The following is a 12963-nucleotide window of genomic DNA, read 5'->3' on the forward strand; positions in this document are numbered from 1 at the left end:
CCTGTCGACTTGGCTGTTGGAACGGAGCTTCATAGTCGAAAGCAGAAACATGGATCAATTAAACGAAAGATTAGGCGTATAACTTCAGATAGCGCTCTCCCACATAGACTATGAAACTCATCTCACTCAAACACTGCACAGTTCGGCTCAATTACTAGCGATAACCTTCCTTTATGGACACAGGCAAGAATTATAAGCCACTTTACAAAATTTAATGTCACGTTCATTAGTCCGACCTAAGGTCACGCTTTCCCTAAGAACTGCGGAAGTTAGACCCCTAAAACTTTCCACCAATGAGTTGAAATTTGTGTACTAGGAACACACACGTACACAAACAAAAATGACAAAATAAAAAACCAGTTGCTCCTGCAACTCAATCAGTTGTACTCCTCCTAAGGAAGAATCGATAACATCTTAACTCATTATAAAATTCGGAAAAGTATTACTTGAACTACTAATTCTATAAATGGAGGATATTTTTTTCTTGTTTTTCGTATTTCAAACACAGTTGTCTTTAGCCAAAATGTTTATGGAAGGGACATTAGATTTTACTACCTGGCTTTTCAGTCTTAGTGATTTTTGCTCCACGACCAAGGATTTTGCCCCTCCCCGACATTCTGGAAACTTTATGTTGATGCATACTTTTGGGTAATTCAGTTGCTAAAAAGTCCTTAATTGAGTTGGTAATATCATGGCACTCCCCCCCCCCCCAATTGTTTTCCGACTTTTGATACTAGCAACCATGATTTTTCCCGAAGTACAAGAATAGATAATAGTTTGTTTTTTTTAATTTAACAGAAATCTAATAAACTAAATACAATAATTTTTTCTTTTCCAGGTACCTGAGGATATTGGTCAAATTTTTGGTTTGAAGCTTAGGTGCTTAATGAGCAAAAGTATGAAGCTTAAAGTAGAACTCGCAGTCAACGTTAAGTTGGGAGCCAGCTGGGGCGCTCTTACCTCTGTAACGTGAATCTATTTGTCTATTGCGCTGGAATGTCTTTTTGGTTTTATATTTTTTATTGCGAAATTAGTTATTTTCTAAGATAAATTGGTAAGCAAACTCGTGTCAATTTATATGTGTCTCTTATGCATGTAAAGTTTCAATAAAACTGCTCTATTTTAAATTTGGTAGTTTCTTTTTTTTTATATAGGAACAACTCGAAATAGAGTGATATACACATCAGTTAACTGTCTCTTCATGTTATCTTTGTGCTCTAACCTTTTTTATTGCATAACTAGCTTATATTAATCATGGCTGCAGCGGTAGTGGCAATTTACTAGCGGACGAACAACGGCCCATAGTAAGCAAAAATTTAAAAACTTGTTAACAAATATGAATAATGTTTTAAAGGTAAAAAATTAAAGGTGAAAATAAATGTATAGGTAAAACTATAGGTAAAAAAAATACCCGTTTGGATTCTAGCAAGGATAGATCTAATCTCACTTCGTATGTGTTTTTTATGATCCCATTAATATGAATGAATTTCACAAGCTTCACTTATCACAGGGATATAGTAAAGAACTATGATAGCCTTGCTACTTTGTCTGGGTCAGGAATTTCAAGCACTACTGCTGATAATGTTGCATGTAAATGGATAATTATATTTGGTTGATTGTGTTTGGTTGTACTGTTTGTCCTAGGTGATTGGATAGCCAAGAAGGGTCAAGTCCTCGTTCAAGTGCTTATATGTCTGAATTCCTAAGGTAGGAAAACTTTTTTTTTCATAGAGTATCTTTTTTTCTTCGTAGAGTATCTTTTTTTTCGTAGAGTAGCTTTTTCTTATATCCGTGAGCTGTGTTTTCATATAACCATGAGCTGTTTTTTTCATGTATTCGTGAGTTGGAAAAACAAATTAAAAAAACTGCCAAATGAGAAAAAATTGCCATCATCAAAAAATCATTTGAATCTGATTCTGGAATGGTAGCTGTTATTTCGGTTAATCTCAAAATTAAAAGCTTATAAAAAAAGAAACTTATCGGGTTTTCAATCAAAAGTCGAAGCTCCCTCAAAAATGGTGTTTGATTGAAATATAAAGTGCATCATTAGAATCAGCATGGTCAGAAATCTTTTAAAAGAGAATTATAGTTTTCCACCTGGAACAACAAAGAAAGTCACTTTTTTGTCATTTGAGCACTGTTTTGTTTCCTTTTTTCTCTCTTTTTTTACTAGGGATAGTGGAGAAAATTTGGAGATGTTTAATGGCTCACTTTAAAGAAAACTTCTACATCTAGTCGCTTTTGTAAATAAGAAACAACTGTTGGTAAAAATGAATTTTTTTTTCACGAAAACTGTTTTTTCGCATACAAGATCGTGGTTGTCTGACGGTAAATTTAGATCATTTAAGGACCCTTTTAAGAGTACAAAAGTAAAGCAGTTTTAGATTGTTGTTTTTTTTTTTTTTTTTTTTTGTTTAATTTTGGATAACTTATGCACAGTAAGCTCAGTTCAATGATTGACTGTTGTTTTGGATCTGAATAGGATATTTCATGATTGTTTTGTAGATAAGTTTGAAGTGAAGGAACCTTAGTATTAAGACTACAGATTCGCTTTAGAATTTGTATCACAACTTGAAATTTTCGTTTTTTGGAGAGAAATGACTGGGTTTCCATAGTTCATATTATGGTTGATATGTTCTTATTTTCGAGTAATACTAGGTGAAACCAAGGCGCTACCTGAAAAATAAATCCATTATTTTGTATGATGTCTAATCAATTTAAATATATTATTTTTATGCCTAAGTTTTTAAGACAATTTTAATAGTATACTGAAAGTTTATAGATTAGCGTTATAGGTTAGTTTGTTGTTGTGAGGATACGTATTTGCATTTGACTCCTAAATCAATATTCTTATTTTTTATACTTGGCTTTCGTGTTTTCAGTAAAGCGCTAGTTTTCTGTAATCCTACAAACATAGGGAAATATCATCAGTTGATTTATTTGCACTAGTTTTATTGATATATATTAGATTGGCTACGAAGTAATAATTTTTGTTCGTTTGAAGTTTCAACTTCGCTCTTTACTTCCCTCGGAAAAACATTTTTTTTTTAAATTAATAGTCTAAAAAATCTAACAGGTATAATATCAATATTGTCAAAATTGAATAAAAAATGAGACTTCCTACAATTTCCGCTCAAAGAATACATAGAAAAAAAATGAATCCAACGTTAAAAAAAAATCCGCAGCATAATAAACGATCTATTTTTAAATTAATTTAGAAGCATTAATTAAAATTAATTTAGATTGCAATATGCTACAGTTTGTTGATTACCTTTTTTGCAAGTTCGACAAAATAAAATATAACTAAGCATCGAGGTTTCCGAGTCTTAAAGACACAAAAAAAAAAAAAAAAAAAAAAAAAAAAAATGGATAAGAACACTTATGGACAGTGACGTACTTCAACAACTATCTCCTATCTTGTTAATCAAATTGTACAACTACAACCATCTTACTGGGTAGTGGGAGGGTGACTGATGACCAATTGTCAAAGGAGTAGGTGGCGAGACATGAGGAATCTAATTTGTAATGTGATATGGAAGAGCACCAGATATGGGCTGTGCATACATTGAGCGTGTCTGAAACTGAACCATCGGCTGGATACTATTCCTCGATGGCGTTCCTCTTTGCATCATCTGATAGGAGGGCTGTACCATTGGTTTTTGAACTTGAGTATTTCCACCACCTTGAAATATCAGTTATAATTGATACTTATTTTCAAATAAGTGTCTGCAAATAATTATTTATTGATTAAAAACCCGTTATAACAAAAAAAGACAGAGACAAAGATCGTACAATTCCTTGATTTGCAGAAGACAAAAACGAAAGCAAGAAAAATAAAATAAATAAAAGCACAACTAGAAACACTACTAAAGACAATGATACGATGAAAATAATTTTTGAAGAAGAAAAACGAGGATAATTCCAGCTAGTGAAAAACAGAAGGATAAATATCAAAATCATTTTTTGAAAACAGTTTCGAAAATGGTAACTCACTATTACTGAAAGGGTAACCTTGAGTTGCCCTTTTACCGTTGTTTGAAGAGGGCCCTTTCTAATTTAGTGCTTTCTTTTGAGGTTTGTTTTGTTTCAAATTTTCCTTAGGACTTTCATTGGTATTTTTTTTTACTGTTCATTTACTTTTGTGCACTGAGGACGGTCGAGCGAAGGTCTCGACGGAAATGTCTGCCCATTCATACTTCATTTTTTCACTGGCTGGAATTATCCTCGTTTTTTATACTTCCCGCCCAGTGACACGGTTTCGCTTAACATGAGTCAACTTTTGTTGAAGCAGTGATGTCGTAGCGATCAAAGACAATAATGGCGTCTGGATATTTGACCGAAAAATAGTTCCAGTATCGGTATAAGATCTCCATATGTATTTCTTTTTCCGCCTAGGAATGCCGTGAAGCAAAGCGCCCCCTCTAGCTCGTAGGTAAAATTCAGACTATGTTTTTCCCCAATAGTATATATTTCTAAAGTTCACTTGATAGCTTTTGCTAGCTCTGCTTTACTTGGCTTACGGAAAGTGCCAGAAGCATCAAAAAGCGAAGCAGGATAGGAGCAAAGTTCCTATTTAAATGAAGATTCTTCGTCCACATTCAGTCTTTTGGATATAGTAAGAAGATAAGCACAAGAGAAATATAAGCATTCACTGTTAGCATATAGGAATCTGCCCAATTTCTGAATGATGAGTTTTAGCTACAGCCAGAAAAATAAAATTTCTACCCCTCGTCTGAGGAAGAGGGTGAATTCCCTTCTCTTGATTCACATAGTTGTGGCGTAGAACAGTTTATTTTTTTATTTTCCTATTAGTAGGCTATTGCTTGAATTTCATCAGAAAAATCATACAACACTTTTTAGCCTTTTTGTTGGATACTGGATTCTAGTACTATAGTTTGTAATCAAAAGGCAATAAAAGCGATGTAAAGTAAATTCACCTTCAATTTCTTTAGGGGATTAATTTGGTTTATAAACCTCAACTTTTCTGAGCAAAAAATTTAAAATGTGTACATACGTCCAGTCATTCTTGCAAAAGCGTGTAGGATAGACACCCTTCCTTCTCTCTAAGGTTTTGGCTGTTTGTACTTATGCATCTAGCAAACAATTAAACAACTAAACTTGGACTCTAAAATATTGTTAGAAAAGTTAATTGCTTGTGTCAAGTGAATTACTGTCTCTGCATCGCCTATTGACGTTATTTTGCGAAATTTGTGGTGGAGTGGACCAAAGTGTATCGAGGCCCAAGCCTTAAAGGCCCATTGCCTCCACATCCTAGGTGGCTGAGCTTACCAAGTCACAGCACCCCGTCCCACACCAGGAATTGAGATTGGCAGCACCGGGAATAGAGCCCTCATCCTGAAGGATATAGGATCGCAAGTTCTGTGTGCCATCCAATCGGCTGGGATGGCTCTAGTCTATTGACGTTTGTATTACAATGATAAATAATTTCTAAGATTACCTAGCTATTCTTGACAAAATGGAAAAGACTTTGGAAGAAGTGTTTAGCCCAGAAATGAGACTGACCACCAAAAAGAATGTTGGAATCTTTCGGGGGAAAAAGAATAAAGCCCAGGTACATGTCAGTGTACTTTCTGATTATTTACTAGGCAAATATCCGAGAACCATCCAAGCTAAAGCTGATGCTGACTTGCTTACTGTGGTTACTGCGGTTGAGTTTTCAAAGACTTTGTACTGTGTAGTCATCGGTGACAATACCGACTTGTTGCGGTTGTTACTTGATCATTCCGAGTCTTTCAACAGAAAGTAACAACGTCTACAACTTTTCTCCATTCCCAAGATCTATCTCCTACTTCAGTAGTAGCGAAGTGTCACTGTTTCCAAACCTATCTTCAAGTACAAGATTGGATTGGGATTCAGAGCCTTGCCATTGATCCTGAGAATTTGGGCTGAAGACTTAAGAGGGACAGGCTGTACCCCATCCTCACGGATCTTCCAGGGCCATCAAAGAAAATTCTCACCGCCGTGAATTTAAGGAATCCTGTGATAGTGACCGGTGCAGCTGTCATCAAAATAGCATCGAATGCGACATTTTTTTGCAAATCTTGCAAAGGAACTAGTTGCTCTAATGCTCAGGTTCAAATCGAAGATGAAGAAGACATGCGATTAATTAGATAAATGTGATGAATCTCTAATACTTTTACAATTTCAAATCATCTGCGATTTTTTGTTCGAAAAGTTCGAAAAAACATTGTTTTTTAAATTAATCTTACCTAGTATCTATACAGGATGATCTTACGTTTTTAATGATGATAATAGAATTATAAGTTAACCTCAGTAATTTCATTATTATTCATTATGTGCTTATTATTCACGTCAAAATTAATATTGATGACGTAAATGTAATTATGCAAGTTCACTAAGTTAACTGGTCAAAGGACAAAGCTTGAATTAGTGAAATCTCCAGGGAACTTAGTTATCAAGATCAATCAAGAAGTTGGTTTGTGTCTCTTGTCAAATTTGAAAAGTTGACATTTCCAAATGAACAGGTTTGTCTGTATGAATACATTGCACCATGACAGAGGGGGAAAAAGTACAAGATACGGAATTTTGATTGCACTGGTAATTTTATCGAACGAGCAAAATTTTTATACACAGGGAGAATCTTCAGTGGAGTAACCGACTAGGGAGGGAACCATCCGAGGGGAGGACATTAGCCAGAAACAGCAAATCCTTGAAAGTCGAGTTCAAAAGTGTTCTCTTTGGGTTGCGGGGCGGGCAATTATCTCGTTACTATAAATACATAAAAAAAATGGAGATTTTCGTTGAAAATACAATTTGAAACTGCGCCCTACCAGGGTGTAATCCTACCCCGAATAGATAAATTTTAATGACAAGGACCGCTAAGAAATTTATATTTTATATATTTATATTTAAATATTTAGGCACAATACAGAGTAATTGAATATATAAATATAAATTAATTCAGCTAAAAACTAACCCAGCTAACCTAAAATGAACATGTGAGAGTTTTATATATCCGTCAACTCACCCACGAATGGCTCACGGATTGCCATATTACATGGCACTCATCTATCCACAATTTCAGCTAACAAAGCATCCATATAAAATCTATGGAGCTTCAGAAACATTTTCTGTTGCCAAAAATGTTGTCGCTGTTGATGTTTTCCACATGAATATCTCCTTTGCTGAAGTAAACAACGAACAATCCTAGGTCGAGGATCCGAACGAACAATCCACTTGAGCTGCATCTGAACTTGATAAAAATAATTATGGTTCCTCTTTAAATTGTCGCTGTTTTCATTGAACTAAAAATAGATAACTGAAAGTAAGGAGCAACATTTAAACTCTGAACGAACAAATATTGTTACGTATATGAAGGGGCTGCCCCCCTCCTCAATACCTCGCTCTTTGTGCTAAAGTTTTATGCACATTTAAAAAAGCTTCCTATTCTAATTAAACAGCCCTTGTGTTTCAGTAGCCGTTCCTAAGAAATTAGGACAACAGTAGGCTAAAATTTATTGTAAAGAGCAAGGTATCGCGAAAGGGGCAACCCCTTCATATACGGAAGAATTTCGGTTTGCTTTGAGTTTCAGAGTTTGCTTTGCCTCGGCAACAATACCTCGCTTTTTACGCTAAAGTTCGGATTTTGTTCCAATTCTTTAAGAATGACCTCTGAATCACAAAAGCCGTTTAATTAGAATAAATATCTCTTATAAAAGTACTAAAAATACTTTAGCATAAAGAACGAAGTATTGACAAGGGGGCGAACACCCCTCATATACGTAATAATTTCTCTTCGTTTAAAGTTTTAATGTTGCTCCTTACTTTCAGTTGAAAAAACTTGTTTTTTTATTTAATTTCTGATGTTTTTTAAAATAATGCTGGGAAAACCGATACCCCCTTCAAGGAAAATTCTTTTCCCCTATTCTGAACAGAATGGCTATCTCAAAATTTTGATCCGGTGACTTTGGGAAAAAGTGAACGTGGGAGGGGACCTAGTTGCCTTCAAATTTTTTTGGTCCCTTAAAAAGTACGCTGGAACTTTTAATTTCTGTTCGAATGAGCCCTCTTGCAATACTCTTGGACCACTGGATCGATACGATCATCCCTGGGGAACAACAAATAAACACGCATCCGTGGTCTTTCTTCTGGCAAAAAACACAAAATTCCACATTTATGCAGATAGGAGCTTGAAACCTCTACAGTAAGGTTCTCTGATACGCTGAAATCTGATGGTAAGATTTTCATTAATATTCTATAACTTTTAGCGGAATTTCCCCCCTTTTATAGAAAATAAGTCAAATTTTCTCCGGCTCGTAACTTTTGATGAGTAAGACTAAACTTGATGGAGCTTATATATCTAGAATCAGCTTAAAAATCAAATTCTTTTGATGTATATATTGGTATCAAAATTCCGTTTTTTTAGAGTTTCGGTTATTATTGAACCGGGTCGCTCCTTGCTTATAGATCATTACTACGAACTGTTTGATAAGAATCCATGTCGTAAATTGTTTCATTTTAACTTTTTTTTTAGTTTAAAGAAGTATATTTTAGCTCACTTAATTTATGTAAAAAATCGTTTTGTTGTTAAAAAATAAAAACAAGCCGTCAAGAATCAAACTTCTCCGATTTTTTTTTTACGTGATTGCGGCTTCCTTAGCTTTATGATTCAATTATTATTTTCATGGTCTGAAATTTTTGAAAAGATAAAAAAAGCATAGGGCACAAGACCCTTTAAAGTCCAAGCCGGTGGTGCGGATATCTGTTTCAAGGCCCTTCAGGAGGGAAGTGCAATTTTTGGTTGTGGGCTAGCCATCCTGTGCTTTCGCACACCCTCCCTGCTTATCTTTCCCAGATTTTCTTCAGGTACCCATTTAGAGCTGGGTCAATTCTGGCTGAGCTTATAGAGTCATGCTACTGACCCCCGTCCCAAACCAACTATTATTATGTTCATGGTCTGAAATTTTTGAAAAGATAAAACAAGCATAGGGCACAAGACCCTTTAAAGTCCAAGCCGGTGGTGCTGATATCTGTTTCAAGGCCCTTCAGCCGGGAAGTGCAATTTTGGGTTGTGGGCTAGCCATCCTGTGCTTTCGCACACCCTCCCTGCTTATCTTTCCCACATTTTCTCGAGGTACCCATTTAGAGCTGGGTCGATTCTGGCTGAGCTTATAGAGTCATGCTACTGACCCCCGTCCCAAAACCACTAACTAACTACACCAGAAACCGAAGCCCTGCTCTTTGAACAAAGAATTCCTAATCTAGCGTGCTAACCACTCTGCTAGGACGACCTGAGCAAATTTTAGAGCAAAAAACTTTTCTTGGTCTAGGACAATATTTGGTAATCTATCATCCAATCTATTGAATTAAAAATGTGTATTTGATTTCATTAATATTAGTTTTAATGTTTTATTTTGAACAAACTACTTTGATAATGCGTTATTTTTTATAAACACTGAGTCTAAAGGCATTAAATATTTTGGTGTTTGATAGCCAAGTTCAAAACTGTTGATATTGTTAAAAAAAAATCAGTCCAACGCTTCGGCATTGCTCAACAGAACTTAATGCTGGAGGTTTATATCTTAGTTTTTGTAAGTAGGTTTTTTTTGTGTATTTTTTGTAAGCTACTTACTTTTTTCATTTTTAAATACTTTTATTTTAATTGACATACTTCTTCCATTGCCTTTAGAAAATTGTTTGTCTCTAAGCTTCATTAAATAAAGAAAATAAAACTAGTTTTTTCAACTGAAAGTAATAAGCAGCATTAAAACTTAAAATGAGTAGAAATTATTAGGTATATGAGGGGGGGTCCCCCCTCCTTAACACCTCGCTCTTCAAGCTACAGTTTTTTGGCACTTTAAATAAAGTTACTTACTATTCTGATTAAACGACCCTTGTGTTTTAGGAATCGTCTTCCAAAAATTCGGACAAACTTTAAACTTTAGCGCTAAGGATACCAGGATATCTGGGTCCATCTCCACGGAAAAATCTCCCTCCCCATAGAAATATCCTCTGGACAATCCAATCCTGGCGAAAATTTATCCCGGACGATTACCTTTAACATCTCCACGCGTAAAATTGAACCCCATTGAAAATTCTCCCAGCAGAGAATTCGTGCCCCCCTTCCCACCCGAAAATGTATGCATACTTCCCAATAACAAATTAAACAAAGGGCAATTTTTATAACTTAAAAACCTTTCCCCAGGGGCTGTAGGGGGTCATTTCATCTAACACCCCTTCCACGCCCACCATTTTCCCAAACACTTCCAATCAAAATTTTGAGATAACCATTTTGTTCAGCGTAGTTGATTTCCAGATAGAAATTATGTTTTGAGGAGGACACTCCCCCACATCCCTCAGGGCAAGGGTTGTAAGTTAAACCCTGGGGCATATAAAATTTTTATAGAAAGCGTTGTCGTAGAAACTTTAAAAAAGGCTCATTCGATTGGAAATTCAAAGGGCTAGGGCTCTTTTTAATGGTCGAAAGTGATTAGAGGGCAACTAACACCCCTCTCACGCCCACCTTTTCCCCAAACATATCCAATCAAAATTGTGGGATAGCGATTTTGTTCAACGTAGTTGAAAGTTCTGGAAATTAGATATTTGAGGATGACAACCCTCCCCCCCCCCCGCCCTCAGGGAAAGGGTTGTAAGTTATACCCTGGGGGCATATAAGTTTTTTTATAGAAAGCGTTGTCGTAGAGACTTCAAAAAGGGCTCATTTGACTGGAAATTGAAATAGCTAGTGCCCTTTTTAATAGTCGAAAGTGATTTAAAGGCAACACCCCTTCCACGCCCACCATTTATCCAAACACATCGAATCCAAATTTTATGATAGCCATTTTGTTAAAAGTAGTTGAAAGGTGCGGAAATTATATCTTTGAGGATGAAAATAAACAGCCACTAAAAAAGAAAGAATTACACACAATAACAGTGTGCATCAAAATTGTATCTGTTTCTGTCCAATTTATATGGCTGCTGTCTAGAAAAACAACCCAACATAGACTTATCCAACCTACACTGTACTATGGTCACACCTGGTAATAAAACGGATAAAAATAGTCCCACCTTTTATGTTTCAACTCTTGCTACCTGTTCTAACGAGAACGACCATCAATTATACCAGGCCTTTTATAAGATTCTTTCAGCTGACGAATTAACAGTTTTGAGAGAATTTGGTTATTTGTGCAAGATTTGGACAAATATTCATTTTTAGTTGAAGAGAAGTGGGGTAAGTAAAAACTTGGCCACAAGGATAACGTAAAATTGAGGGCAACTAGTCCCCTCCCAGGCCCACCATTCCCCCAAACACATCCAATCAAAATTTTGAGATAGTATTTCTCTTCAATGTAGTTGAAAGTTCTGGAAATTAGGCCTTTGAGAATGACACCCCTCCGCCCCCCCAGCCCTCAGGGCAAGGGTTGTAAGTTATGATGTGGGGCATATAAGGTTTTTATTGAAAGAGTTGTCGTAGAAACTTCGAAACGGCTCATTCAATTGGAAATTGAAAAGGCTAGTACCTTTTTTAAAAGTCGAAAGGGATTGGAGAGCAACTAACGCCGCCCTCACGTCCATTTCCCCAAACACATCCAATCAAAATTTTGAGATAGCCGTTTTGTTTAACGTAGTTGAAAGTTCTGGATATTAGGTCTTTGAGGATGACAATCCCCTCACCGCCCTCAGGGCAAGGGTTATAATTTATTCCTTGGGGGCATATAAGGTGTTTATAGAAATCTTTGTCGTAGAAACTCAGAGAGGGCTCATTTGATTGGAAATTGAAAGGGCTAGCGTGCTTTTTAATAGTCGGAAGGGATTGGAGGGCAACTAGTCCCCCTCCCAGGCCCGACCTCCCATTATGTTTAAAAACTAAATGTTGCCTTAAGATTAAATCAAAATGCACTGTGTTAATGATAATTCCCAATAAGGCATCTCAGAAGAACCCAAGAACAACTGACGGTATTATGTTCAAGCTTTCGGGGATACTTCTGCTCTCAAAATTTAACTAAACCAAAATAGCGTAAGCGTATCCGAGCTATCAAAGAAAGTAAACAGATTTTTTTTTCGAATGGTATCAAATTTTATATTTAGGGTCAACTAGAGGAGGTATGAAACTAATTGTAACCTAAATGGAACCAATGTGACAAGGGTTCCAATAATGGGCGAAATTGACAAGTTTATTTAAAGAAAACGTGAAAGGGAAAAAACACGAAATGAAAGTGCCAGAACAATCTTGGAGGGGAGGACGGAGGAGTCCTCCTGGCTTCGCCTGTGATTTGTAGGTAATTTTTTTTCAACATGTCAGTGTTCTAATTCCCAATTTTCATATGAATTAAATCGTTAACAATGTTAGGCCCTTAGGAAAAATAACAGATCTCATCACTGCACGTCATTGGCAGGGCCATGATTTACTATAGAAAAGGAGGGCAACAGCCCTCCGCAGGCCCATTTTAACCCCTCTCAGATCTCAATTTGCCCCTCCACCAGCTAAAATTTCGTTTCTTCGAACATCTTGTCAAAATTAAGACAGCCTGTATAATTCAAGCATCTACAGAATTGGGTCAGTTTTCTTTTGTATATATTTGCCTTTATGGTACTACATGCTTTTCATTGTCATTTTCACTTAATTTGGGAAAATGGGCTCCAGCTCCCCCCCCCCAGATTTTGACGAAATTACGGCACTAGTCAGATACTACTACATGTTTTTGAGTCCACAAGAAATCTTTAGCCAGCTTAGTGTCGAGCAGAAAATATTCCTGGGACCTTTAGTTGGGTTGAACCCTTTTGCAATTTTTAACCCATCTGTGTCACACACAGTTTTTATGATTAGTGTCAATTATATAAACTGTGTCAGATTTATATAATCTGTGTCAATCACTAATTATATAAACTGTGGTGTCACTACACGGCTTATTAGAATTAGCGATGTTTTTCTATTAGTAAAAAAAAAATGCAGAAGCGAATTGATTAAATGCGGTAATTTTG

General features: G+C 36.0%; 1 protein-coding gene across 3 annotated transcripts in view; it reads left to right on the forward strand.

The window, feature by feature from the left end:
• Positions 1–1120, forward strand: part of PolQ (DNA polymerase theta) — a 214211-nt gene extending 213091 nt beyond the window's left edge. For all 3 annotated transcript variants that reach the window (XM_089093273.1, XM_089093272.1, XM_089093274.1), the window contains exon 27: positions 839–1120. In XM_089093273.1, the coding sequence (XP_088949399.1) occupies positions 839–973 (135 nt within the window). In that variant the 3' untranslated portion in view covers positions 974–1120. The remainder of the gene's footprint in view (positions 1–838) is intronic.
• Positions 1121–12963: the final 11843 nt, after the last annotated feature.

Source organism: Artemia sp. Qi Xiang Cuo, chromosome 8, assembly GCF_049724085.1.
Source record: "Artemia sp. Qi Xiang Cuo chromosome 8, ASM4972408v1, whole genome shotgun sequence".
In the NCBI taxonomy this organism is placed as follows: Eukaryota; Metazoa; Arthropoda; class Branchiopoda; order Anostraca; family Artemiidae; genus Artemia; species Artemia sp. Qi Xiang Cuo.